The sequence below is a fragment of the Scyliorhinus canicula genome, chromosome 14, assembly GCF_902713615.1.
Source record: "Scyliorhinus canicula chromosome 14, sScyCan1.1, whole genome shotgun sequence".
In the NCBI taxonomy this organism is placed as follows: domain Eukaryota; kingdom Metazoa; phylum Chordata; class Chondrichthyes; order Carcharhiniformes; family Scyliorhinidae; genus Scyliorhinus; species Scyliorhinus canicula.
The window spans coordinates 57,519,821-57,546,588 of record NC_052159.1 but is presented as its reverse complement, the minus strand read 5'-3'; the positions used below and the strand labels follow the sequence as shown (position 1 = coordinate 57,546,588).

At 44.6% G+C, this 26,768-nt stretch overlaps 1 protein-coding gene across 2 annotated transcripts in view; it reads left to right on the top strand.

The window, feature by feature from the left end:
- The window catches only part of rnf17 (ring finger protein 17), a 211,847-nt gene extending 204,067 nt beyond the window's left edge, over nucleotides 1-7,780 (top strand). For both annotated transcript variants that reach the window (XM_038817770.1, XM_038817769.1), the window contains exons 32-35: nucleotides 4,967-5,102; nucleotides 6,259-6,448; nucleotides 7,057-7,154; nucleotides 7,651-7,780. In XM_038817770.1, the coding sequence (XP_038673698.1) occupies nucleotides 4,967-5,102; nucleotides 6,259-6,448; nucleotides 7,057-7,152 (422 nt within the window). In that variant the 3' untranslated portion in view covers nucleotides 7,153-7,154; nucleotides 7,651-7,780. The remainder of the gene's footprint in view (nucleotides 1-4,966; nucleotides 5,103-6,258; nucleotides 6,449-7,056; nucleotides 7,155-7,650) is intronic.
- Nucleotides 7,781-26,768: the final 18,988 nt, after the last annotated feature.

Sequence of the window (26,768 nt, the reverse complement as noted above, 5' to 3'; positions counted from 1 at the left end):
TTAAATTTCGTCTTGTCTTCACCTTTAGCAAATGTAAGGGAATTGTAGATGTGGGTGGCGTGGTCCCCGGCTGTGGAGAGGAATAGTGCGATCTTCCTGGCGTCCGATGCGGCCTCGAGGTCAGTGGCTTCGAGATAGAGTTGGAACTTCTGTTTGAAGATCTTCCAGTTTGCACCGAGGTTGCCGGAGATGCGCAGCTGCGGAGGAGGGCGGACCTTTTCCATATCACCGGATGGCTGTTTGCTGGTCAATGCTGATTCACTCAAGGTAGGTCTGTCAATTTTCAGCATCACTACCTGGTACCATGATGTGTTGGGCTGGCTGGGTTGATGTGGACTGCACTTGATGCAGTGTAGCGAGAGGCAGACTTCCAACACTTGATAAGATGCAACACAATTTTATTTAACATCTAACTATTATACATGTTCAACTGTGAGTTGACACTAAGCTGACTTGAATGGAGACCTGACACTAGCCTGATCAGACTTACTAGCTACCACATGGTGTTTGCACTGGCTAGCTCACGAGCTCTGACTGTCTGAGGCTGGGTCCTGAGAGAGCAGGAAAACTGGTGCCTTCTGGCTTTATAGTGGTCGTGTCCTGTCTGGTGATTGGCTGCTCTGTTCTGTGCGCTTACTGGTCATCCTGTGTGTCAATCACTGCCTGTCTGCACTCCATTATATACATAGATGTATATTATGACAGTGAATTCGACAGATTCACCACTTGAGTGAAGAAATTTCTCCTCACCTCAGTCCTAAAAGGTTTACCATTTATCCTCAAACTATGACCCCCAAGTTCTGGATTCCCACCGTTGGAAACATTGTTTCTGGATCTACCCTGTCTAATCCTGTTCAAATGTAATAAGTTTCTATGAAGTCCACTTTTACTCTTCTTAACTTCAATGAATATAATCCTAACCGAATTTGTCTCTCCTCATATGGCAGTCACGCCATCCCAAGAATCAGCCTGGTAAACTTTCACTGCACTCTCTCCATAGCAAGAACACCCTACCTCAGATAAAGACACCAAAACTTGACACAATACTCCAGGTGTGGCCTTACCAAAGCCCTATACAATTTCAGTAAAACATCCCTATTCCTATACTCAAATCCTCTCACTATGAAGGGCAATATATAATTTGCCTTCTTTACTGCCTGCTGTACCTGCACTCTTAAAGAATTCTAGTAGATTTGTCAAGCATAATAATAATAATAATCGCTTATTGTCACAAATAGGCTTCAATGAAGTTACTGCGAAAAGCCCCTAGCCGCCACAATCCGGCGCCTGTTTGGGGATGCCGGTACAATGATTTCCATTTTGTAATTCATGCTAACTTTGTATGATTATACCACTGCTTTCCACGTTCTGTACTGTGAAATCCTTGATAATGGACTCTCACAACTTCCCTACTACTGACGTTATACTCGGTTGTCTGTAGTTCCCAGTTTTCTCTCTACCTCCCTTTTTCAATAGCGGGTTATATGAACTATCCTCCAATCTGTGGGAACCATCCCAGAGTCCAAATAATTTTGGAAAATGACCACCAATGGATCTACTATTTCTAGGGCCACTTCCTGAAGTACTCTGTGATGAAGATTATCTGGCCATGGAGATTTATCCAAAAGCCAATCCCATTAATTTCCCCCAAACCATTACTAATTTCCTTCAGCTCCTCTAAAAACTTGAGTTACTCAGAGCGTCCGGTACATTATTCATGTCTTCCTTTGTGAAGACAGAACAAAGTACGAATTTAGTTCCTCGGCCATTTCTTTCTTCCCTGTTATGAATTCCCCCGTTTCTGACTGTAGGGGCTGACATTAATTTTTATCAATCTTTTGCATATCTATAGAAACTTTTACAATCCATTTTTTATGTTCCCTGCTGGCTTACTTTGATATTGTATTTTCCCCTTCTTGGGGCAGCACGGTAGCATGGTGGTTAGCATAAATGCTTCACAGCTCCAGGGTCCCAGGTTCGGTTCTCGGCTGGGTCACTGTCTGTGCGGATGGGTTTCCTCCGGGTGCTCCGGTTTCCTCCCACAGTCCAAAGATGTGCGGGTTAGGTGGATTGGCCATGCTAAATTGCCCGTAGTGTCCTAAAAAGTAAGGTTAAGGGGGGGTTGTTGGTTTACGGGTATAGGGTGGATACGTGGGTTTGAGTAGGGTGATCATTGCTCGGCACAACATCGAGGGCCGAAGGGCCTATTCTGTGCTGTACTGTTCTATGTTCTATTAATCAGTCCCTTGGTCTGCCTTTGCTGAATTTTAAAAATCCTCGGGTCCATTGCTTTTTCTTGCTAATTTGTGTGCCTCTTCTTTGAATCTAATACTATCTCTAATTTCCCTTGTAAACCATACTTTGGCCACAGTTCCTTTCTATTCTTGCGCCAAATAGGAATAAGCAACTTTTTGGAGTTCACCTATTCGTTCCTTGAATGTCAGCCATTGCCTGTCCACTGTCATTCCTTTCAGTAATGTTTGAGTCCATCATAGCCAACTCGTGTCCCATACCATCATTGCTACTTTTATTGAGATTCAGAACCTTGGTCTTAGAATTCTTTATCAAGGTGGATAGTTAGGTAGTTGATTCTATCATATTATGGTCACTCATCCCCAAGGGTGTCTCACAACTAGATTGCCAACTAATCCTTTCTCATTGCACAACACCCAGTTCAAGATGACCTCTTCCCTTGCTGGTTCCTCATCGTATTGGTCCAGAAAACCACCCCATATACACTATTGTACTGTGACTAATTTGACTCACCCAATCTATATGAGCAGAAACTTATAGCCAGGTTCTGCACAATGAGTACGGCCTCAACCGGGACCTTGAATTCATGTTGCATTACATTCACCCCCCCCCCCCCCCTCCCCCCAAACCATCTGGCCTGGGCGCGCAAAATTCTATCAACTATCGTGGCTTGAGACAATTCACACCTCTAACCTATGATTATCCCTCTCTCCAGTTGCTCCGTCTGGACCTGTAGACTTAATTACCTGCAAAGACTTGCATCCAAAGTATCGTATTGCAGACTTTGTCTATATATGTGTTTCTGGAACCCACCTCTTCAGTCACCTGAGGAAGGAGCAGTGCTTCGAAACCTAGTGATTCGAAACAAACCTGTTGGACTTTAACCTGTTGGACTTTAATCTGGTGTTGTAAGACTTCTCATTGTGCTCACCCCAGTCCAACGCCAGCTTCTCCACATCATAGTTATCTTGATGTTAGCAAAAAAAGAGCTCTAGCTATGAAAGGACTATTGCAGTGTATTGCAATTGGTAACATGTCAGAGCTGAAGTATTTGAATTATATCAAGAAACAGTAGAGTTATTCCTGATCTTTCAACAACAGGCAGGAAGAGAATGGGTGCCCACCAGGCAGAGCGGGTGATCTAGACAGGCAGTGCAGGAATCTCCCGTGGCCATTCCCCTGCAAAGTAGATATACTGCTTTGGATATGGTTGAGGGGAATTATCTCTCAGGAGAAAACAACAGCCAAATTTGTTGCACCATGGTTGGTTGTGCTGCGGAAGGGAGGAATAATAAGTGTGAGAATGGAATAATTATAGAATCATAGAATTTACAGTGCAGGAGGCTATTTGGCCTATCGGGTCTGCACCGACCCTTGGAACGAACACCCTACTTAAGTAATTATATAATCATAGAATTTACAGTGCAGGAGGCCATTCGGCCCATCAAGTCTGCACCGACCCTTTTAGGGGATTGAACTATACGGGGGATAGGTATTTCTATTGCTGCAAAAAGACTCCAAGGTGTTATGGTGCTAGGTTCAAGGATGTCTCAGAGCGGTTACAGAACGTTCTGGTGGGGGGAGGATGGACAGTCAGTGGTCGTGGTACACATTGATACAAAGTCACGAAGTCGGACTTCAACGATAGTGATCTCAGGATTAATACCAGTGCCATGTGCTAGTCAACGGAGAAATAGCAGGATATATTGGATAAATACGTGGCTGACGAGATGGTATGAGGGGGAGGGTTTCAGATTTCTAGGGACCGATTCTGGGGGAGGTGGGGCCTGTACAAACTGGACCGAGGTACTTGCTAGACTGGTTGGGGAAGGTTTAAACTAATATGGCAGGGGGGTGGGAGCCTATGTAAAGATTCAGAGCGGGTGAATCGAGAACAAAAGACAAAGACAGCAACGAGAATAAGAAAATAGTAATAACAATCTTTATTAGTGTCACATCCCCTACTGTGAAAATCCCCTGGTCGCCACAATATGCTGCCTGTTCGGGTTCACTGAGGGAGAATTCAGAATGTCCAATTCATCTAACAAGGATGTCTTTCGGGACTCGGAGGAAACGGAGCACCCAGAGGAAACCTACGCAGACGCTGGGATAATGTGCACACAAGTGAGAGGCAGATAAATCAAGGGCCTGTATCAGATAATGACACTAAAAAATAGGGACATATAGATTGAGTGAGTCAAATTAGTCACAGTACAATAGTGTACACGGGATAGTTTTCTGCACCAATACAATGAGGATCCAGCAAGGGAAGAGGCCATAGAACAGTACAGCACAGAACAGGCCCTTCGGCCCTCGATGTTGTGCCGAGCCACGATCACCCTACTCAAACCCACGTAACCACCCTATACCCGTAACCCAATAACCCCCCCTTAACCTTACTTTATTAGGACACTACGGGCAATTTATCATGGCCAATCCACCTAACCCGCACATCTTTGGACTGTGGGAGGAAACCGGAGCACCCGGAGGAAACCCACGCACACACGGGGAGGACGTGCAGACTCCGCACAGACAGTGACCCAGCCGGGAATCGAACCAGGGACCCTGGAGCTGTGAAGCATTTATGCTAACCACCATGCTACTGTGCTGCCCATCTTGAACTGGGTGTTGTGCAATGAGACTAATACATTTAATATTAAGGAAAATCCATTTTTTTGTCGGCTTCTCTGATTTGAAATTTGGTCATTTGCAGAAATGCCTTGCCTTGCTGAATATAGTGATGGGCGATGGTACAGAGCAAAAGTACTGTCACTAGCTAAAGTCCAACCATTAATGATCCTTGTGCAGCATGTTGACTTTGGCTCGACTGCATCTCTACCAGATTACAGGTAACTACCTAAAATATGTTTTAGCTTTCACATTTGTACAGACCTTATTTTGTGTTATGGTGAACTACATATTTTCATGTGGACATTATGAATAGACATACAACCATTTTCTCATTAAAAGTACAGCAACTATTTGATTAGTTTGAGAGAGAAGTGGGGTAACAAAAATAGTTTTTTTCATGTTTTGCTTAATTTTTAAATTTCTGAACATATTTAAAATGGAGATTATGGTTTAATTTAAATTTGTTGTTGTTCAGAAATTATGCTGCTTTTCATAAATCTTTCCAGTTCAGGAGACTATTCGGCCCATCGAATCTGCATCGACCTCTAATACAGCACCCTAATTAGGCTCACTCCTCCGCACAGTCCCCATAATTCCACCTAATCTTTGGGCAGAAAGGACAATTTGTTTGGCATGGCCAACCTACCTAACCTACACATCTTTGGACGTGGTAGGTAACCGGAGCACCGGGAGGAAACGTATGCTGACACGGGGAGAATGTGCAAACTCCACACAGTGAAGGTTGGAATTGAACCCGAATGCCTGGTACTGTGAAGCAGTAGTGCTAACCACTGTGCCACCCGTGTTTGTTTTTCGTGGGAAATAGATCAAAGTGACACATTTAGCTGCACAGCGTCCTAAACCAAAATGGTGCGGGGAGATATAGATTGTAACCATGAAACCGGAGAATTTTCTACAATGAGAAGGGCTTCCACTTCAGTATTTGATTTTGCTTGTAACCATAGGCAGAGAATAGTGAAGTTCTGTGGTGGTTTCTTGGATGTAGTATGTAGTCATGATTCTTTTGTATGTTGCCAGTGAGCTGGTGAGGGAAGAGGCATGTTACTCTGAAGATAGCAAGTGCATACACCATGGTGTATTAACCTCTCAGTACTTAGCTTTATTCAAGCAATAATGGGACTTGAAGCCCCTTTCTTTGCTCTGCTGCATGATTTGTAATCTAGAAAGATGTTGGACCTCAGATCCAAGGCCGCAGTAAGAACTATCACCAAAATATTTCCTGCTTTGAAACTCCTGCAGTTAACTTAATCCATGATTGACTGCACAGCCTCTATTATTCCATAAGACCTCTTTTCTCCTCAACAATGTGCCCAAGTATTAATTGTGATATATATGCTCTAATTTTCATGGCAGGCTTCGTCAGATCCCTGCACACTTGGTAAAGTATCCAGTTCGAGCCATCAAAGTTAAGCTGGCAGGGTTTAAGCCCCCAGCTTTAATGAATGACATGGACCGACTTGTTTACAGTCCAGATTGGTCCATGGAAGCTCTATGGACAATGGTTGACATTGTACAAGGGAATCAACTTACAGCATTCTTGGTGGTAAGTAATCTGATTAAACCTGGTTAATAATTAACCGGAGTGCTTGAGCAAGGTTAGAGTGAAAAATAAAGCAGGTATTGCAGTTGGCAGTTTCTGTTTTTAATTGCTGCTAATTAAACCTGCCTGTAATTTTATTGTAAAAAGAAGATATTTATTGTAAAAATATATTTAAATGTCAAATAGAACAAATGTAGTTATTTAAAGGAACATAATTCTGATGTAGGCATGGTAGTCTCTGAGTTGGGAAACTTCAAAATCAAATATAAAAGATTGCTTCGAGGTGTGAAATAAAAAATTTGAAAAGGAAAGGCAGTTAATCGTAAACTTTTTATCCAACTTGTGTCTGGCTGATCTTCACAATTTCAGCCAGCATTAACTGCAATTTTATCCAGACATCAATTATATATACGGTTCTTGCCCTGTGTATACAATCGGACACTGGTATTTCAACTTGTGCTCTTCGTGGCATTTTCAAACATTGGTGCAATCTTGAATTTTTGCATTCTCATGTAGTGATCGCTATCTGTGAATAAAATCTGTTTTACTCGTGTTTTACATGTTACTTTTCATTAAAACTGGTATTTTTCTAAACCTAAAATGTTCTTCAGAGCTTATGTCCAGAAGTTTCTGTATTTCTGTATGAAGAAGGATCACTGATTCACCTTCCACTTGTAGAAAAAGGTCTTGCAGATTTGGATATGTAAAGGTAGGTTTTTAAATAAACTTGATTGTTTCTTCTTTCCTCCATTTCCCACCTGTGTTTTGGATAACTGAATGGTACGGTTTTTCTAAATAGATTATGAAATGCCTTCGGTAATTTAATTCCAATCAGTAATGGAAGATGAGCCCTCTTGCATGGTAACTGAATACGTGTATATATTTTATGCTTCATATATCATTGGTATGGTTGGAAGAAAGTAGAGGACTGAATAGAAAATAGGCAATAAACATAGCTTTCAGTACTATATTCTGGAACACCACCATCCTCATATCTGGTATCCAAACGTACCAGTTTGAGACCGTAGAAGGTCTACCAGTTGTTGTCCCACTACCCATTCAAGACATTGAAGTATGAGAGAGTATGGTACAGTGTAGTTAAGACTGAAACGTTTCTACCTAATAAAAACATAATTTCATAGCTTTAATACTTTGAGAATGTACAGAAGGAAAATATTTTACTATCTATTCTCTCCACAAAACAGAATAACAACAAGGTATTGGACAACCTTCAAACTGGACAAGATTCTGCGGGATGTTTATCGTTGAATTCTTTTTGGTAACTGCATTAACAGCAAACTGTAGTTTACAGCTAATTAAAGTTAATTTCTCAGAGTTTTCTTTTTTGGGTAATTAGCATACCTTCATTTTCTTGACAATTGAGTGAATTGGATAAGTTCATGGTAGTTCAACTATAAAACTTGAGGGTTTTTTTCTCTGCCAAGAATGTTGCAGTGCCGTGTTATTATTTTTTTTACTGAGTCTTAACAACACCAATTATGGTAACTAATTCTGCTGTTTGAGAGCAGTTTTGTCAGATTTATGTACATTTATTGGTTGTTTGAAGCAAAAGTTCATACTTTCAATAAAGTTATTTTCTCAAGTGTTACTAGTAACATGCTTCCATTTATTATTTCTTGAAACAGTCAATTAGGATGAAAGTCACCAATATTGTAAAACCTCGAGGCTCGGGAAAATGTATTGAGGTATTTTCATTTGTTTATAAGTAGGCACTTAAGATTTAACTAAAATCTGTACATCAGATCAAAAAGAAGCACATTTATGTATTGTATCAAAAATGGCAATTTGACTACGCATACCAAGCTCTGGCATAATTGTTTTGGAATTTGATTTGGTGGGCTTTGTTTCTCAGATCTTTCTGCATCAGGTTAATTTTTTTAAAAATCATTTACGGGATGTGGGCGTCGCTAGTTAGGCCAGCATTTATTGCCCATCTTCAGAAGGTGGTGGTGTGTTTGTTTCTTGAACTGCTATAATCCTTGACATGTTACACAGTGCTATTAGGGAGGGAATGCCAAGATTTTGACTCCCATGACAGTGAAGGAACAACAATATATTTCCAAGTCGGGGTGGTGAGTGACTTTGAGGGGTGTCTCCAGGCGTTCCCAGGTATCTGCTGTTCTTGTCCTAGATGGTAGTGGTCGTGGGTTTGGAAGGTGCTGTCTAAGGAACGTTGGTGAGTTACTTCAGTGCATCTTGTAGATGGTACACACGACTGCCACTGTTCGTTGGTGAGGGATTGAATGTTTGTGGAAGGGGTAGCAAGTAGAAAGTATGCCATTACACTCCTGACTTGTCCTTGTAGATGGTGGACATGCTTTGGGGGTCAGGAGGTGAGTTACTCGCTGTAGGATTCCTACCTAGCCGTTGGCATGCTCTGGTAGCCACAGTATTAATAGGCCTAGCCTTGTTCAGTTTCTGGTCAATGCTAACCTCCAGGTTGTTGATTGTGGGGAATTCAGCGATGGTAATGCCACTGAATGTCAAGGGGCGTTGGTTATATCCTTTCTTGTTAGAGATGGTCATTGCTTGGCACTCGTGTGGCACGTATGTAGGTCTTGCTGCATTTGGGTGTTGGAAGTTGAGCAGTCATCTGCAAACGTCCCCACTTCTGACCTTATGATGAAAGGGAGGTCATTGATGAAGCAGCTGAAGGTGGCTGGACCTAGGACACCACCCTGAGGAACTCTTGTAGTGATATCCTGGTGCTGAGGTGATTGACCTCCAACCACCACAACCATCTTCCTTTGTGTCAGATATGACTCCAACCAGCAGAGCATTTTCTCCCTGATTCCCATTGATTCGTATTGCTAGGGCTCCTTGATGCGATACTCAAGTCAAATGCTGCCTTGATATCAAGAGCTGTTACTCTCACCTCACCTCTGGCATTCAGCTCTTTTGTCCATGTTTGAACCAAGGCTGAAATGAGGTCAGGAGCTGAGTGACCCTGGCAGAACCTAAACTGGGTGTCTGTGAGCAGGTTATTGTTGAGTAAGTGCCGCTTGATAGCACTGTTGATGACTCCTTCCATGATTTTGCCGATGATCAAGAGTAGACTGGGGTGGTAATTGGCTGGGTTGGATTTGTCCTGTTTCCTGTGTACAGGCCACATCTGGGCAATTTTCCACATTGCCAGATAGATGCAGTGCTGTAGCTGTACTGGAACAGATTAGGCTCGTCCATCATTGAGAATGGGGATATTTGTGGAGCCTCCTCCCCATGAGCTGTTTAATTGTCCACCATCATTCGCAACTGGATGAGGTAGGACCGCAGAGCTTAGATTTGATGTGTTTGTTGTGGAATCACTTAGCTCTATTGCTTCCTGCTTGCGCTGTTTGGCACACAAGTAGTCTTGTATTGTAGCTTCACCAGGTTGACACCTCATTTTTCAGTACGTCTGGTGTTGCTCCTGGCATACTCTCCTGCACTCTTCATTGAACCAGGATTGATCACCTGGCTTGGTGGTAATAGTAGAGTAAGATATACCAGGCCATGAAGTTACAGAATGTGGTTGAGTACAATTCTGCTGCTAATGGTGGCCCATAACACCTCATTAATGACCAGTCTTGAGTTGCTAGATCTGTTTGAAGTCTATCCCATTTAGCACTGTGGTAGTGTCATACAACACAATGGAGGGTATCCTTTAATATGAAGATGGGACTTTGTCTCCACAAGGACTGTGCAGTGGTCACTTCTACTGATCTGTCATGAACAGATGCATCTGCAGCAGGCAGGTTGGTGAGGATAAGGTCAAGTATATTTTTCCCTTTTGGTTCCCTCATGAGTTGCTGCAGTCCCTGTCTAGCAGCTGTGTCCTTTAGGACCCGGCCAGCTCAGTCGGTAGTGCTACTACTAAGGCACTCTTGGTGATGGACATTGAATTCCCCCACCCAGAGTGTATTTTGTACCCCTGCCACCCCTCAGTGCTTCCTCCAAGTAGTGTTCAGCATGAAGGAGTACCGATTCATCAGTTGACGGTGGGTGGTCCATTGTAATCAGCAGGAGGTTTTCTTGCCCATGTTTAACCTGAAGCCATGAGACTTCATGGGGTTTAGAGTCCATGTTGAGGACTCCTGAGGCAACTCCTTCCAAACTTTATACCACTGTTCCGCCACCTCTGCTGCGTAATTATTATAATTGTGACAGGTTCTTGTATTGCAGTTAGTTTTTCAGTCCTGTTGGTGGGGGAAATTGCCAAAATATAGTGTGGCTAGTGGTGATGCTGGCTTGGGGGCCACACTGATCAGTTGCACTTCTTTGCAGCCTTAAATTCTATCTTGGCAGGCTTACCAATGTTTTCCTGTACTTGGTCATCCAGAAACAGGACAAACAGCTGTGAAAAATTCAGACCAATAAGTTATACATCCCAGGGAAAACATACAGTTATGCATAATTCTAATAGACATGGAGGATAGCAGTCACAATTCCAAGTTGGGAACTATTAAGTGACCATGAATTGTTAAATGAAATCACCTACCAATCAATAGCAACAAGGATAAAGATTTGAGTCCGTTTACTTCCAAAAAACAAAATTCCATGAAATAGTGAATGCAAAGCAGAGTGGAGGATTTTTCATGACTATTCGGTCCCTCGCTGTAAAGTTACCCAAGAACTAAACTTGTATTAGCCAAGCACTATCCAAAGGGTGGCACATATTGATCTGTTTTGTTTGTGAAAAATGTAATGTTTTAGTATTAAAATCAGAAATCACTTATTTCCTATGGTGACTGTTGTGGTGTAGGAAATGAGGTAGCCAGTCTGCATATAAGGTCCCACAAAGAGAAATGAAAACTTTTTTGGGGAGTAAATATTGACTATGACCTGGTTAGAGACCTCTTAAAAATTGTGCCACAGGAACTGACCTACATGACAAGTGGCCACACTTCAAAGGTACTTGGATTATACAGTAAATTGCTTTGGGGTGTTGAATTTGTGAAAGGTGTGGAGTCATGGGAAGAAAACAATTGTTGAAAATGAAAAACCAAACAGTTGGCACATTTGACAATATTGTGCATAATTAAGTTTGCAGAAAAACAATTAAGACTACTGAGGGTTATGCACCATAAAAGACATTGCACAAAGTTCTAACGAGTCATGTAGTTCTGGGAAATGAGTGGCAATTTGAATGCATAAATAGTTTACATCCAATAATAATAGGTGGCACAATATGAAGCATGCATAACAACATTCAGTTTTTTGGTTTAATTACTCTGGTTCTGGTTGCACTTTCCAGTTGCAATGCTTATTATTTCTTCAGTACAAAGCTATATTTGTTGTAACAAATTTATTAAACATCATTGGTGGGAGAGACCTGACCTAAACTGAGGGTTTTTGAAAACTGGGGATGGTCAACACAACACTGAAGTGAAACTTAAACCCATGTACTCAATCCAGATGAGCCCTGGGACAGAAGGTTACTTCCACGAATGACAACCCACATGATAACTATGCAGCAATACAGAACACATAGTATATTCAATTTGTTAGTGAATAGAGTGGAGCAGGACTTCAGGTGGCGGCATGTAGGAGGAAGTCACACGTTGGGTGGCTCCTGCTTGAGGCTTGATTTTTTTTTTAGAATTTAATTCCCGATCCCAGGAGCATTTTTTCAACAAATAACAGGTGCTCACAGAGCAGGGTGAGAAACTGAAGGGAGTGGTGGAGGTCTTGTTGCAACAGAGCGATCAGCTCACCTCGATGGGTGAGGAGCTGCAGAGGGAGGTCAAGGCCAACAAAGGTGTGCGAGCCAAGGTGGAGGACCTGGAAAACAAACCTAGACAGCAAAATCTGAGAATTGTGGGCCTGCATGAAGGGGTGGAGGGCCCGAGGCCGACGGAGTACTTTGCCAAGATGTTGGCAGAGCTGTTGGGGGAGGGGGAAGATCCCTCCCGGTACAAACTCATCAGGCTCATCAGTCGTTGAGGCCCAAACCAAAGGCGCATGAGCTGTCGCGAGCAGTAATTATTTGCTTCTACAGGCATCACGTGAAGGAGAAGGTCCTGAGTTGGGCAAAACAGAAGCAGGAGGTGCAGCAGGCTGGAGCTGGTATACGTATTTACCAAAAACTAACCGTAGAGTCGGCGAGGTTGCGGGCGGCCTTCGGCCGAGTGGAGACAGCACTGTATAACAGTGATGTGCGGTTCGGCATTGTGTACCCAGCTAAGTTGAGGGTGACCTGCAACTTCAAAGATTTTTATTTCGGGATGGTGTAAGTGGCAGAGGCGTTTGTGAAGGCAGGTCTGGGGCAGAAGTGAGAAATAGGACTGAGGATTGGTCTTGGACCAAGGGTGGGGGGGGAAGAAGATTGTATATAGTTAGTTTTTTTTTCTTTTTTTAAATTTCATGCTACATGTGCTAAATGGGGTAAAGCTACCTATTTGGATAAGGTAGGAGTTGGGATTTTTTGTAATGGGCCTAGGAGGTGTGAAAAGTGGGGGGGGGGGGGGGGGGGGGGACTGATACTGGTTGAAGTGTTTTCGAGAGGAAGTGGATAGGGGGATTTTGATGGGGGGGGGGGAGGAGGGGCTTGATGGCAACGACGGGACGGGCCAAACCCAGTTATAATGATGGCGGGCGGGGCGCCTCGGATAGGATAGTTATGTGGAATGTTGTTGGGGGGGGGGGGGGGGGGGGGGGGGGGGGGGGAAGAGACCCTCAGCCAGGATAGTTACGGGGAATGTCGGCGGGTGGGGCAGTGAAAAGGTGGGTATTTGTGCTCCTAAAAAGATTAAAGGCCCATGTTGTTATGCTACTTGATGCACTATCAATTACGCAAAGACGAGGGTAGGATGTAATCAAGGCTTTATTACACAGATGTGTGGTATCCTACAGCAGCTGACGAAATGGCTGCTGTACGGGGAGCGCACATATTTATACTCTGCCTACTGGGCGGAGCCAGCAGGCAGGGATCTACCCCCGTACCTGTAGTACAGGGGCCTTACCGTAAAGCACCTATATCAACATCCTATACATACAATATATACATCAGTGGTGACTACCACACTACTGGAGACTCATCTGAGGGTGAAAGATCGGGTGAGGCTCAGGAAGGGCTGGGTAAGTCAAATATGTCATTAGGGGTTTGACAGCAGCGCCCGCGCGGGTGTAGCAGTTTTGGGCGGTAAAAGAGTGAGTTTCCAGATGGAGAAGGTGGTGGCGGACTGGGGGGGGGGTAGATATGTGACGGTAACAAGGGCATTGGATGGAGGTTGGCGGTGTTGGCAAGTGTGTATGGCCCTAGCTTTGATGATGCAAGGTTTGTGAGGAAGGTGTTTGGAGCCATTCCGGGCTTGAGTTCGCACAAGCTAGTAGTGGGAGGGGATTGGAACTTGGTGCAAGTGCCAAGTTTGGACAGGTCACAGCTGCGCTTGATCGGCCAGTCCTGGGGGAGGTGGTGAAGGCACTGACTGGGCTTGTGAGGAAAATGGGAGGGGTGGAGGTTCTTGTGCGCAAGGGAGCGAGAGTATTCATTTTTCACCTCTCTTCATAAGGTCTATTCAAGGTTAGAATTGTAGTAGGGAAGGCGCTGTTGGCTGGGGTTAGAGGTCAGATCGCAATTTCGGATCTCGCACTGCATTGGGCGGACATAGTCCTGAAGGGGAAAACACAGAGATTGGGATGGAGAATGGACGTGGGGTTGCTGGGAGACCAAAGTTTTTGTGAGAAGATCAGGAAAGTGAGTACGTGGGCTTTAACTGCAAAGGGGAAGTATCGCAGGCGGTGGTATGGGAGGCCCTGAAGGTGGTAGTGAGGGGGAAAGTGATATTGTTTACAGCCAAGGTGAATAAAGAGAGGGAACAGCATAGCACAAGTGGATAGCACTGTGGCTTCACAGCGCCAGGGTCCCAGGTTCGATTCCCCGCTGGGTCACTGTCTGTGTGGTCTGCACGTTCTCCCCGTGTCTGTGTGGGTTTCCTCCGGGCGCTCCGGTTTCCTCCCAGTCCAAAGACGAGCAGGTTCGGTGGATTGGCCATGCTAAATTGCCCTTAGTGTCCAGAAAGGTTAGGAGAGGTTATTGGGTTTATGGGGATAGGGTGGAAGTGAAGGCTTAAGTAGGTCAGTGCAGACTCGATGGGCCGAATGGCCTGCTTCTGCACCGTATGTTCTATATCAAAGGCTGATAGATGAGATATTAGAGGTGGATAGGAGGTACACCGGGGATGCACATGCAGCACCTTTTTTTTTTATAAATGTTTTTTTGCTGGGTTTTTGAACAAGGTATAATTACCGTTTTGTAACAGAATAAGAAACATATATATATACACACATATCTAGAAGAGAAGGGCACACCCCAACATAAAATACAATAAAATATGAAATAGAATAAATGGTAGGGTATTGTGCACCAGCTCGACAGCGGCAGCTCTGTACACGTGGCAAAATTATTTACACCACGTAAGTAGGCGACTGTTTGCGGGGGTTGGGGGGGGGAATATACATTTGGGTGCCAGGGAGATAATTACAGTGTGTGATACTTGGCTGTGTTTCGTACATGCAGCACCTTTGAACAGAAGGAGGGAGTTACAGGCTAGCTTTGATCAGTTATCCACAGGAAATGCGGTGCGGCAACTGAGGCGGGCGAGGAGAGTGATTTATAAGTATGGGGAGAAGGCACATGCTGGCAACTTTGGAGGGAGGCGGTGGCGAGGGAAATTGACCAGGCGTGGGATAGGACGGGGAAATTGGTGGTGGTCCCGGACCAGATTAAAGAATTTTATGAAAACATGTATGGGTCGGAGCTGCCGGGGGAGGATTGGAGGATGTGGGTGTTCCCGGACGGATTGGAGTATCCGAGGCTGGAGGAGGAAGATAGGGTCACACTGTAGAGATCAGTAGGGGAACAGGAAGTAAAGAAGGCAATTGGGAGGATGCAATTGGGGAAAGTGTTGGTGCCAGATGGATTCCCAGTGGAATATTACAAGAAATTTAAGGATACATTGGCGCTGCTGATGGTGGGTATGTTTGAGCAGGTAATAGGGAACCCGGTGCTACCACAAACATTGGGGCAGGCCTCAATCTCCTTGTTATTAACCTGAGGAAGGAGCAGTGCTCCGAAAGCTAGTGAAACAAACCTGTTGGATTTTAACCTGGTGTTGTAAGACTTATTACTGTGCTCACCCCAGTCCAACACCGGCATCTCCACATCTTGTTATTAAAGAAAGATAAGGTCCCGACGAAGTGTGGGACACACAGGCCTATATCCCTACTGAATGTTGATGCAAAGATACTGGCGGTCCTGACAGCTGGGTTGGAGGGGTGACTCCCGAAGGTGATGGGGGATGGGAGGGGGGCAGACGGGGTTCGTGAAAGGAAGGCAGCTTTCTCAAATATTAGGAGAATATTAAATCTAATCATGACATCGGCTAAGGGAAAGGAGACAGAGGTGGTGGTTGTGCTGGGTGCAGACAAAGGCATTTGATCGATTAAAATGGGGATCTTTGATTGCGGTTTTTAGGTTTGGGATCAGGCCGAGATTCATGGAATGGGTACGGCTATTATATAAGGAACTGAGGGTGAGTGTCCGCACAAACAATGAGTTTGGATTACTTTGCCCTGCACTGGGATACCAGGCATAGGTTCCTATGTCCTCTCAGTTATTTGCATCAGCAATAGAGCCTTTGGCCATCGCTTCAAGGAGCCCAGGGCTGTGGAACAGAATAGTATAGGGGTTGGAACATGGGGGTGTCTGTTCGCAGGCGATTTATTGTTCTACGTATATCAGCCGAGTGCGCTGATGGGGAACATAACTTCTCTGAACTTTTGGGTCTTTTTCAGGATATAAATTAAAGCTGGAAAAGAGTGAATACTTTGTGGTGTCTGGCCGGGAGTGGGAGGTCTGCCATTCCACAGGGCAGCAAAACACTTCAGGTATCTGGGGGTGCTGATGGTGCGGGACTGGCGGGGGTGGGGGGTGCTCTGTAGGTACAATATTGCTAGCTTGGTGGGGAGGGCTAGCCTCCCTCTGTCACTGGTGGGTCGGGTACAGGCGATTAAAAATGAATGTGTTGCCACAATTTCTGTTTCTACTTCAGTGCCTGCCGGTCTCTTTGCCAAAGGCTTTTTTAATGTAAGTGGACAAGTTGATCGCCTCGTTCATGTGGGGCGGGGTAGTCAGTGTTAGTAAGGTGGTCCTGCAGAGAAGGTGGCAGGCAGGAGGTTGGGCCTCGCGAATTTATTATATTACTATTGAGCGGCAAATGGCGAAGTTGGGTTGGAGAAGGCAGAGTCCCAGTGGGTTAGACTGGAGGAGAGTCTGTGCAGGGGATCTGAGTTGAGGGTGTTGGTAAGCGTATCACTCCCAATGGCCCCGGGTAAATACTCTGGGAATCCTGTGGTGGCACACTGAAGATTAGGGGGCAGTTGAGGCAGCACTTTAAGCTGGATGCTGGGTCAGGGGAGATGCCGATTAGGGGGACTCATTGGCTTCAGCCAGGGAAGCTGGACGGCATATTTCAGAAATGGGGATCAGGGTATTAAAAAACCTGTTCCTGGGGGAACGTTTTGCGAGGTTGGGCGAGAACTTTGGACTGGGGCAAGGGGAAGGATTTGGGTACCTGCAGCTCTGAGACTTTGCTAGGAAGGAGGCTCAGAGATTCCCGATAGCGCCATTGTTGGAAGAGGTATTGACAGCAGGGGGAATGGAGTGGTGTCGGCAATCTAGGGGAGGACGGGGTGTCCATGGAGGGGATCAAAGCCAAGTGGGAGGAAGATGGTTTGTGATGTGAGGTGCACCGGAGGGTAAACTCAACCATACGGGCAAGGTTGGGGCTGATGCAGCTAAAGGTCGTGTATAGGGCGTACCTCACGAGGGCGAGGATGAGCCCACTCTCAGGGCGTTGAGGATGTATGTGAGCGCTATAGGTGGAGCCCCACAAACCATGTACATATGTTTTGGTCCTGTCCAAAGCTGGAGAAGTATTGGAGGGAGGTTTTCAATGTCATCTCAGGGGTACTACACGTGAACTTGGAACCAGGACCCCATGAAGCCATTTTCGGGTTATTGGACCGGCCCGAGCTGCAGGTGAGCACAGGATGCAGATGTTTAGCCTTCGCCTCGCTGATTGTCCGGAGGTGGGTCCTGTTGGGGTGGAGGTCAGCTTCTCCGCCCTGTGCCTGGGTTTGGTAGGGGGACCTGCTGGAATTTCTGACTCTCGAAGGTGAGGTTCGAGCTGAGGGGGTTGAAGGAGGGGCTCTACAATTCATGGGGACTGTTTTATTATGCACTTTCGACAATTGGTTGTCATCGAACATTGGGGAGGGGGTTGGGGTTATCGTTCTTGATTTTATACTGTTTACTGATTGACTGACAATTTTCTTCTTTTACTTGGAAAGTACTGGTGAAGGTTTGGCATGTGTACTGAATGGGGTGCTGTTTGGGGGATTGGAATTGTATTCGTTTTTGTTTGTTTTCTTTTGTTATTTATTTGTTGAAAATGAGAAAAACTAGGGAAAAAAGAACAGAGTGGAGCAGACATCAAAGTGTGACATTTTAACATCAGTGACTGGAAAGCATTGAACTTAACTATACAAACCTGAACTCCATAGCAGTGTTGTCTAGTAGAATTTGATGCTAACCAAACTATGGTGATCAGATGGCCATATTCACCACATGTTAAAATATTAGTATTATCTTCAACATTGGCAAGATTTTAATAGTGAAGGTTAAAATTGACCTGTTATGTATGACGTAGTAAAGGATACGGTTTATTCTTTGATCAAATACATATTATAGATATAACTCATAACATTGCACATTGAAGCAATATCCTTGGTGATTAAATTACACTACTTTTCATCAGATTTAGACACCAATATGTGATATTTTTAAAAACTGGAATACAATCAAGATAGGCAATTGAAACAGTGTAGCCAGTAATGCTGTAAAAATGTAAGATTATTAAAACCATGGTAACTATTATTCAGACTAGTGTCCCATGACTTATCAGGATTGGCAAGAAAATTCTGATTTTTCCTGCTTCTCTTTTGAAGTCGTGTCTGGCCGTAGCATTTCCACTGAGGTGCTTTACAATGGAACATGATTAAAGTTTAGTTAATTTTCTTTTTGCATGGTGTTCTGAGCATCATGAACATTTTGGTGCTGAATGTTACATCTTTAAATTTGGAAATATTAGATTGTGACCCTGACCTTTCTAAAATCTGAGACAAAGAAAGTGGTTTGAAAGGTGACGATGATTCCCAGCCAAGGGCCACAAAATAGGTAGATACTTTGATGTATGTGGATACTTGAATGTCTCCATCACTGGAGTAACAGATGTTATGGCGTCCTTTTAAAAAAAAAAAAATGATGTTTACTTACCATTATAAGATCATATGAAGGAAGTGTGATTACAGCATTCATGTTCCAGTCCCACAGGGCTTTTAGAAAACTTGATTTGTGTGCTTGCCCAAGTTCAAGTGATGAATATTATACAATGCAAGATAAGCTACAATGCAGGTTTTGTAAATTTGCCATTGAAAAAAAATCTTTTTACTGTTTTGAAGAACAAAATAAAGCTTTGTTGTTTTGATAAATTTGACTTTTGATGAACTCTGTCAAGTTATTGTATATCAGTGTTGTGGAAGTACTCCGTCAATATTAATAGAACAATTGCACAAACCTTTTGAAAATGGGGATAACAAGGCGGCAAGGGAAATTGGGAAGGTAAAGGATATGAGGGGGAGGTAAATGATGTGTTTCGTGAATTCTATAGTCGACTTTATAAATTGGAACCCCCAGCTGCGGAGCAGTATGAAGCGATGGGAGGAGATTTTCACACTGTTCCAGATCAGAGACTAGACCGGTCGAGTTCCAGTTCGGGAAAGGTGCCAGCAATGAACTGCACAGGTTGAAAAATGTCTCTATCTTCATTTTAAAAGCTGTTCCCAGACTGCTTGATAACTTAAAAGAGATAATTGCTTTTGTAAGGAATTCAAATCTGCTGTTTGAAAAGGGGAACAAATCTTCTACCAGTAAGAATGCCATGTGCTGGGCCACACCTTTGAAAAGGTTTTTCTAGGTTTACTTGGATTTTGTTATTAAATTGGAGCAGTTAAGGGGGAATTAATTAAGGGTTATATAGATTACAGTAGCTGTGTTTGTAGTTGATAACATTCTTAGTGTGTTTATACAAATTTTAACTAAATTTGTAGAATAAAGCTTGTTTTTTGCTTACAAGCACCTAAGAACTCTGTTTAATAAAGCTCGAAAGGCAGGCACTTTTGCTCATCCTAGCCAAATTCAATAAACAGTTGTAGATCAGGTGAACTCCATGATATACTGTGGAGTTTTCTAAACCCTGGCCCATAACACCTTTAACCCTGCTCTGCCTTTCAACAAGACCACGGCTGATCCGATTGTAACCTCATCCACATTCCTGCCTACCCTCAATGCCATTTTACCCCCTTGCTTATAGTGTTCACCTTTAATCACCATTCCAACAGATCTAAATATTTCGTTCAGCCTTCAAATTAATAGATGTAGTAACACCCTAGCTTGCCAAAATGAATTGAAATATTTCAACCTACCTTGGCAGCCATACAGCAATGTTTTTGCTCAGATAACTCTATTGTGAAAATCACCATCTACTAGTTAAAAGTTTTCCAGTTCGCATCCCGTATCCTTAGATTCCAGAAGTAACTGAGCAATCATACTGCCACAGGCCTGCATTGTTTTTTTAAATTAGCACTACAGAGCAGTCCCACAACACCCAGAGTGAACAGAAACCAAATAACTAAAATCATTATTTTTTGTGCTTTACTGAGCAAGTGTCCTTTCAGCTTGCACATCAGTTGAACTGATACAGTTATGCTCTGACTAATGTGACTCCTGCTAACAGTGACGCGGCTAATTCTTCCTTGTTCAATGAGAGTCAGCTGACAAACAGTCTAGGCAGTAATGTTGCCTCAACTATAACAACTTAATATTGTGTGTTTCTATAAACAGCATCAATATGCCACATGCTATGGATTGGCCAACATTGCTTGTCGAATGGCAAGATTGTTGGAAGGGAAAAAATATTGGAGATGGATTCACTCAATAAAGGCCGACTCCAAGAAGGAGTGGGCCAAACGTAATTCAGCTGTAAAAAATAATAATAAAGGACTACCCTTGAGGGCACAAGCAAGACCTTTACAGATGGAACTTGTAGTTGCTTAGCTGAGTGATATTGGTGATAATCCCCAGCATAATAAAATTAAGAATGTGACAAGATGGAGGGTAAGAAAAATAATGAAAGAAATAAGGAATAGAACCTCAGCCTTGTTCTTTGTTCCTGGCAAAGAAGAATCTAGTACAAAAAACTATAATGATTCAATCCTGTCGGCACCTTCAATCCACAGTTCAAGGGTAACCAAATTTGTCTCTGTTCTCTGTGCATAGTTAGCATCAGTGCATTGTTTGCAGCAATGCAGTATATGGCTCTCACTCCATTCTTAGTGGCAATTAATAGGTGGGTATGAAGTACTTCCCATTGTAACCAAATGCTGCACAAATATACAGGAAGGGCTGACCGGAATACAGATCAAAAAGTCAGTCGTAACCCAACTCAATTATAAGAATCTAGTGCCCAACCATCCAATAAGGCAAGAATCCGAACTATTAAAAGTGTATGCATGATGCTTCTTGGCTGAGTTAAGATTCCAGACTGGAAGCCTGAATTAAAAGACCGTAACATACTTTTTATAAAATGTGACGGAACAGTCACAGGACTGGTAATTAGTTTTAACAATAAAAATTGGATTATGGTACAGTATGCCCTTAGTTTAACAATTCCACAGATTTTATGATTAACACATTACAAAGTACATCTCAATCTAGAATGGTCTCATTAACACAAGGTCCCTTTTAAGCATACCAGATGAATGGGCAAACACTCTCTACTCTGAATGCCCAAGTGAATGTCTCCTCAGAATCCCCCTGGGTGATTGTCATGAGAGTTTCCAACTGTTTTGTGAGTCTGATATGAAGAGTAGCAGGTCCACTGTGCTGTGTCCCCTCTCTGGATCCCCTTCCAGTTTTTCACTGTTCTGAGGGCGGTCGACAATAGTTTGATTACCAAGGCGAATAATAACAGGCAGCAGGGATCCCTCTGGTGTGCCAAGATTTTGGCCAGTATCTTCACAACTACATTGAGCAGCAAGGTGGGTCTGTAGGACCTGCATTCAGTTGGGTCTTTGTCTTTCTTGGTTATCAGCGAGATTGAGGCTTGTGCAAACATTGTTGGCAGTGTGCCCCTTGCTAATGAGTCTGTGAACCTCCTCCGCAAGTTTGGGGCAAATCTTTCATAGAAGTCTGCCAGGAATCCATCTGGCTCTGAGGGCTTTCCTGCCTGCATGGAGTTAATGTTCTCCATGACTTCTCAATTGATGCTTCCAGCCCATTTTTCTTGTCCTCTCCCACAACTAGCATGTCCAATCCTTTGAAGAACCACTTCATCTTTGCAACAACCCTTCGGGGGGTGGGGGGGTTTGTGCAGTCCCCAGTGGAAGGCCTCACTGATCATTTCTGCCGTTATTCCTGATATGGGTTGTTTCAAAGAACAATACAGCACAGGAACAGGCCCCACACCTGTACCAGTCATATCACCCGTGGTCAAAACCATCAGCACTTCCTTGTGCCGTATCCCTTGTCGAGATGCCTTTTGAACGCCGGTAATGTATCTGCTTCCACAACCTCCCCAGGCACTCACCACCCTCTGTAAAAAGAAAAAGAAAAAACCTACCTCGCACATCTCTTCTAAACCTTAAATCTATGCCCCCTGGTGACTGACCCCTCCACCCTGGGGAAAAGTGCCTTCCCATCCACTCTATCCATGCCCCTCAATCTCCAAGACCTCTATCAGGTCACCCCTCAACCTCTGTTGTAATGAAAACAGTTCAAGTCTATTCAGCCTCTCCGCATAGCAAACACCAGGCAATATTCTGGTAAACTTTCTCTGCACCCTCTCCAAAGCTTCCACATCCTTCTGGTAGTGTGGTGACAAGAATTGTGCGCCCGTACCAAGGTTCGATACAACTGTTCCATGACTTGCTAGTTTTTATACTCAATGCCCCATCCAATGAAGGCAAGCATTCCGTATGCTTTCTCGACTACCTTGTCCACTTGTCTTGCCACTTTCAAAGACCTGTGGACCTGCATGCCCAGATCTCTGACTTTCTATATTCCTAAGAGTTTTACCATTTATGGTATATTTCCCCTCTTGTGTTAGACCTACCAAAATGCATTACCTCCATTTGCCATTTCTCTGCCCAAGTCTCCAACCTATCTATCTCCTGCTGTATCTTCTGACAATCCTCAACACTATCTGCCACTCCACCAACCTTGGTGTCATCTGCAAACTTACTAATCAGACCAACAATTTTTTTAAAAATCTAGATTTACAGTACCCAATTCTTTTTTCCAATTAAGAGGCAACATCTTTGGGTTGTGGGGGTGAGACCTACGTAGACAGTGACCGGGGGCTGGGATTGAACTCGGGTCATCAGTGCTGTAAGGCAGCAGTGCTAACCACCGTCACCATGCCACCCTCACGGTTACCTGCTTCCTCAGCTTTGTTTCCATGCTCGTAGAAGGTCCCCTGTCTGGCAGAGCTGGTACACTGCTTTCCTGGTGAAGAGCAGGTCAAAGTCCATCAGCAGCTTTTTCCTTTCCACCAGAAGCTCTACGGTTGGGACCTAACTTCAGGCAAAGCCAGAACCTATGGACATGATTCACAAGCCCCCTTGCGCACCTCTCTCATTTGTCCTCAACCTCAGGGAGAGCCCATGGGCCATGTGCACAACCTTAAACTGTATCAGGCTCATCCTGACACAGGATGATGTCTAATTCACCCAGTGCCTAATTTCACTCCAGCCCCCCCCCCCCCCCCCCCCAAAAAAATGCACCATCTCCAGCTCCTCTCCTTTAGTCATATAATAGTTTTGGAGTGGCAAACTCCCCCCCCCCCCCCCCCACCACCTACAGCCAATGGGCATCTTGCCTGCCCATACAAATTCCGAGATCAACTTTTCGCTGCTCCGAAAGAACGCTTTTGGAAGAACTGTCGTAAGGGACTGGAAAACAAAAAATAAAATAAAAACCCAGGAGAATGTTTATCTTTATGGTCTGCACCATCCCTGCTAAGGAGAGTGATGGGGCATCCCACCTCTTAAGATGCCCTTTTTACCCCCCCCCCCCCCCCCCCCCCCCCCCCCCCATACCAAACTGGTCACGTTCCACTTATGCATCTGGCCTAGTTATGGTCCACCTGAGCTACCAGATACCGAAACCTTGATTTGGCCAACCTGAATGGCCGGGCTCCCAAAGTAGCACTTCTCCCCTGGGCATTCACTGAGAATACCTCACTCTTTGCCAATTTAAATTTATACCCAGAAAAGGCACCAAACGTCCCGAGTAGGTCCATTATTTCCCCATACATTCCAGCGGGTTTGAAACATATAACAACAGATCATCAGCATATAATGACGCCCAATCCTTCCTCCCTCTCCTTTCACTCTCTTCTCCCCACCCCATCGTAATACAAAGGCTCAATCGTCAACACCAACAACAGCGGGCATCCATGTCTTGTGCTCTGATGTAGCCGAAAATATTGCAAACTCGTGTTCGTCCTCACACTGGCCGTGCAATCGCACCCACAAAATGAACGTTGACCCAAACCGCCCCAGCATCTCAAACAAGTATCTCCATTTTACCCGGTCGAAGCCTTCTTCCGCCGTTTTTCCCCTAAACCATAATTCAAGAGTCACCTAATACTGCACGACAACTGCCACCTCTTAACCCTGTCTGGTCCTCCGTGTGCATCCCTCCAGCCACCTTGCCAGCACTTAACATCAATGTTTAACAGGAAGATGGGCCTATAAGACTCATACTCCACTTGGTCCTTATCCTTCTTTGGCATCAATTGATCGATGCCTGCCGCAACATGTCTGGCAACTCCCCCTGCGCCAATTAATCAGTATACATTCCCCAGGGGCACCAACATTGTCGAAAACGGTTTACAAAATTCTACCGGAGAGCCATCTGGCCCCAGTGCCTTCTCCGACTGCATCAATCCAATCCAATGCACTCCATTATATCTCTTGCAGTCCCAATGGCACCTCCAATTCCTGTCGTCTCCACCACTGGGAATACCAGCCCATCTAAAAAATGCTCCACCTCCGCCTCCGCCTCCTCCCTCGGGCTCAGACCTATACAGCCGCAGTAGAAGGCCTCGTTAATTTTTTCTGGTGTTATCAATCCTCACCTGTGCTATCTGCTGTGTGGCTGCCTGTCCCCTCAACTGATACCCTTCTCCCCCTACTCATAAAAGACTCCCCTTGAACAATAAATCTGGCCCACTGCCTTCTCTGTCATTATTAGATCAAACTCACCCTGTAGCTTCTTCTTTTCTGCTAACAGCTCCCTGGTCAGGGCCCCATGTACCGTTGGTCCATATGCCCAGTGGCATCCACCAACCTCTGTCTTGCCACGCTCTCAACCTTGTTCCTGTGGGCCTTATAGTGTACAACCCCCCCCCCCCCCCCCCCCCCCCCCCGACCACTGCCTTCAACGCCTCCCAAAACATGGAAGGCAAGACCTCCCCATTTTGGTTGAACACCACATAGTCCTCCATCGCAGAGGCCACCTCCATGTCCACCAGTAGCGTTGAATCGAACCACCTCGGGGGTCTCTGAGCTCGGCCGATTTCAAACTTCATGTCCACATAATGTGGCATGTGGTCCGAAGTCACAATCGCTGCATACTCTAGCCCTCTTGACACGAATGCCAACATTACATTTGCGTTTTTAACTGCCGACTGAACCTGCACATTAACCTTAAGAGAATCATGAACAAGGACTTCCAAGTCCCTTTATGCTTCTGAATTCCTAAGCATCGCCCCTTTAGAAAATAGTCTATGCCTCCATTTCTCCTTCCAAAGTGCATAATCTCACTTTTTCACATTGTATTTCATCTGTCACTTCGTTGCCGACTCTCCTAGCCTGTCCAAGTACTTCTGCAGCCTGCCTGCTTCCTCAATACTACCTGCCCCTCTACAGATCTTTGTATCATCTGCAAACTCAGCAATAGTGCCTTCAGTTCCTTCTTCCAGATCATTAATGTATATTGTGAAAAGTTGTGGTTCCAGCACCGACCCCCGAGGCACACCACTAGTCACCGTCTGCCATCTAAAAAAAGACCTACTTATCCCCACTCTCTGCCTTCTGCCAGTCAGCCAATCCTCTCTCCATGCCTGGAGCTTACCCTTAACATCATGTGCTCTTAACTTATTTCAGTCTCCTATGCGGCACCTTGTCAAAGGCCTTCTAGAAATCTAAATAAATCACATCCACTGGTTCTCCTTTGTCTAGCTTCCTTGGTACTTCCTCCTCAAAGAACTCTGACAGATTTGTCAGACATGATCTCCCTTGATGAAGCCGTGCTGACTCAGTCCTGTTTTATCATGGATTTCTAAGTACTCCGCGATCTCATCTTTAATAATGGACTCTACCGACCTATAATTTTCCATCTTCCGCCTCTCTCCCTTCTCAAACAGGGGTGTTACATTCGCTACTTTCCAGTCCTCTGGGACCCTTCCTGCCTCCAGTGATTCCTGAAACATCACCACCAATGCCGCCACAATCTCCTGAGCTTCTCTTTTATACCCCTGGGATGTAGTTCATCCGGTCCAGGTGTTTTATCCATCTTCAGACCTTTCAGTTTCCCCAGAACCTTCTCTTAGTAATGGTCACTGCACTCACCTCTGCCCCCTGGTTCTCCTGGAACTCTGGCATCCCACTGGTGTCTTCCACCGTGAAGACTGATGCAAAGTAACTATTCAGTTTGTCTGCCATTTCTTTGTTTCCTATTATTTTCTCCAACCACATTTTCCAGTGGTCCAATGTCTATTTTTGCCTCTCTTAACTCTTCCTATCTTCCTTTATATTACTAGCTAGCTTCAACTCATACTTAATCTTCGCCCCCCCTTACTGCTTTTTTGTTGACCTCTGCTCGTTTTTAAAGGCTTCCCACTAATCCTCACCACTTTGTATGCTTTTTCTTTATGTTGTCCTTGACTTCCTTCGTCGGCCATAGATGCCTTGTCTTCCCCTTAGCATGTTTCCTCCTCCTTGGGATGAATTTCTGTTGTGCCTCCTAAATAACCCCCCAAAACGCCTGCCGTTGGTGTTCCACTGTGTTCCCTGCTAGGCAACTTTTCCAGTCAACCCTGGCCAGCTCCTCCCTCATGTCTTTGAAGTTACCGTTACATCTGATTGCAGCTTCTCCCCCTCAAACTGCAGGGTAAATTCTATTGTATTTGTGGTCACT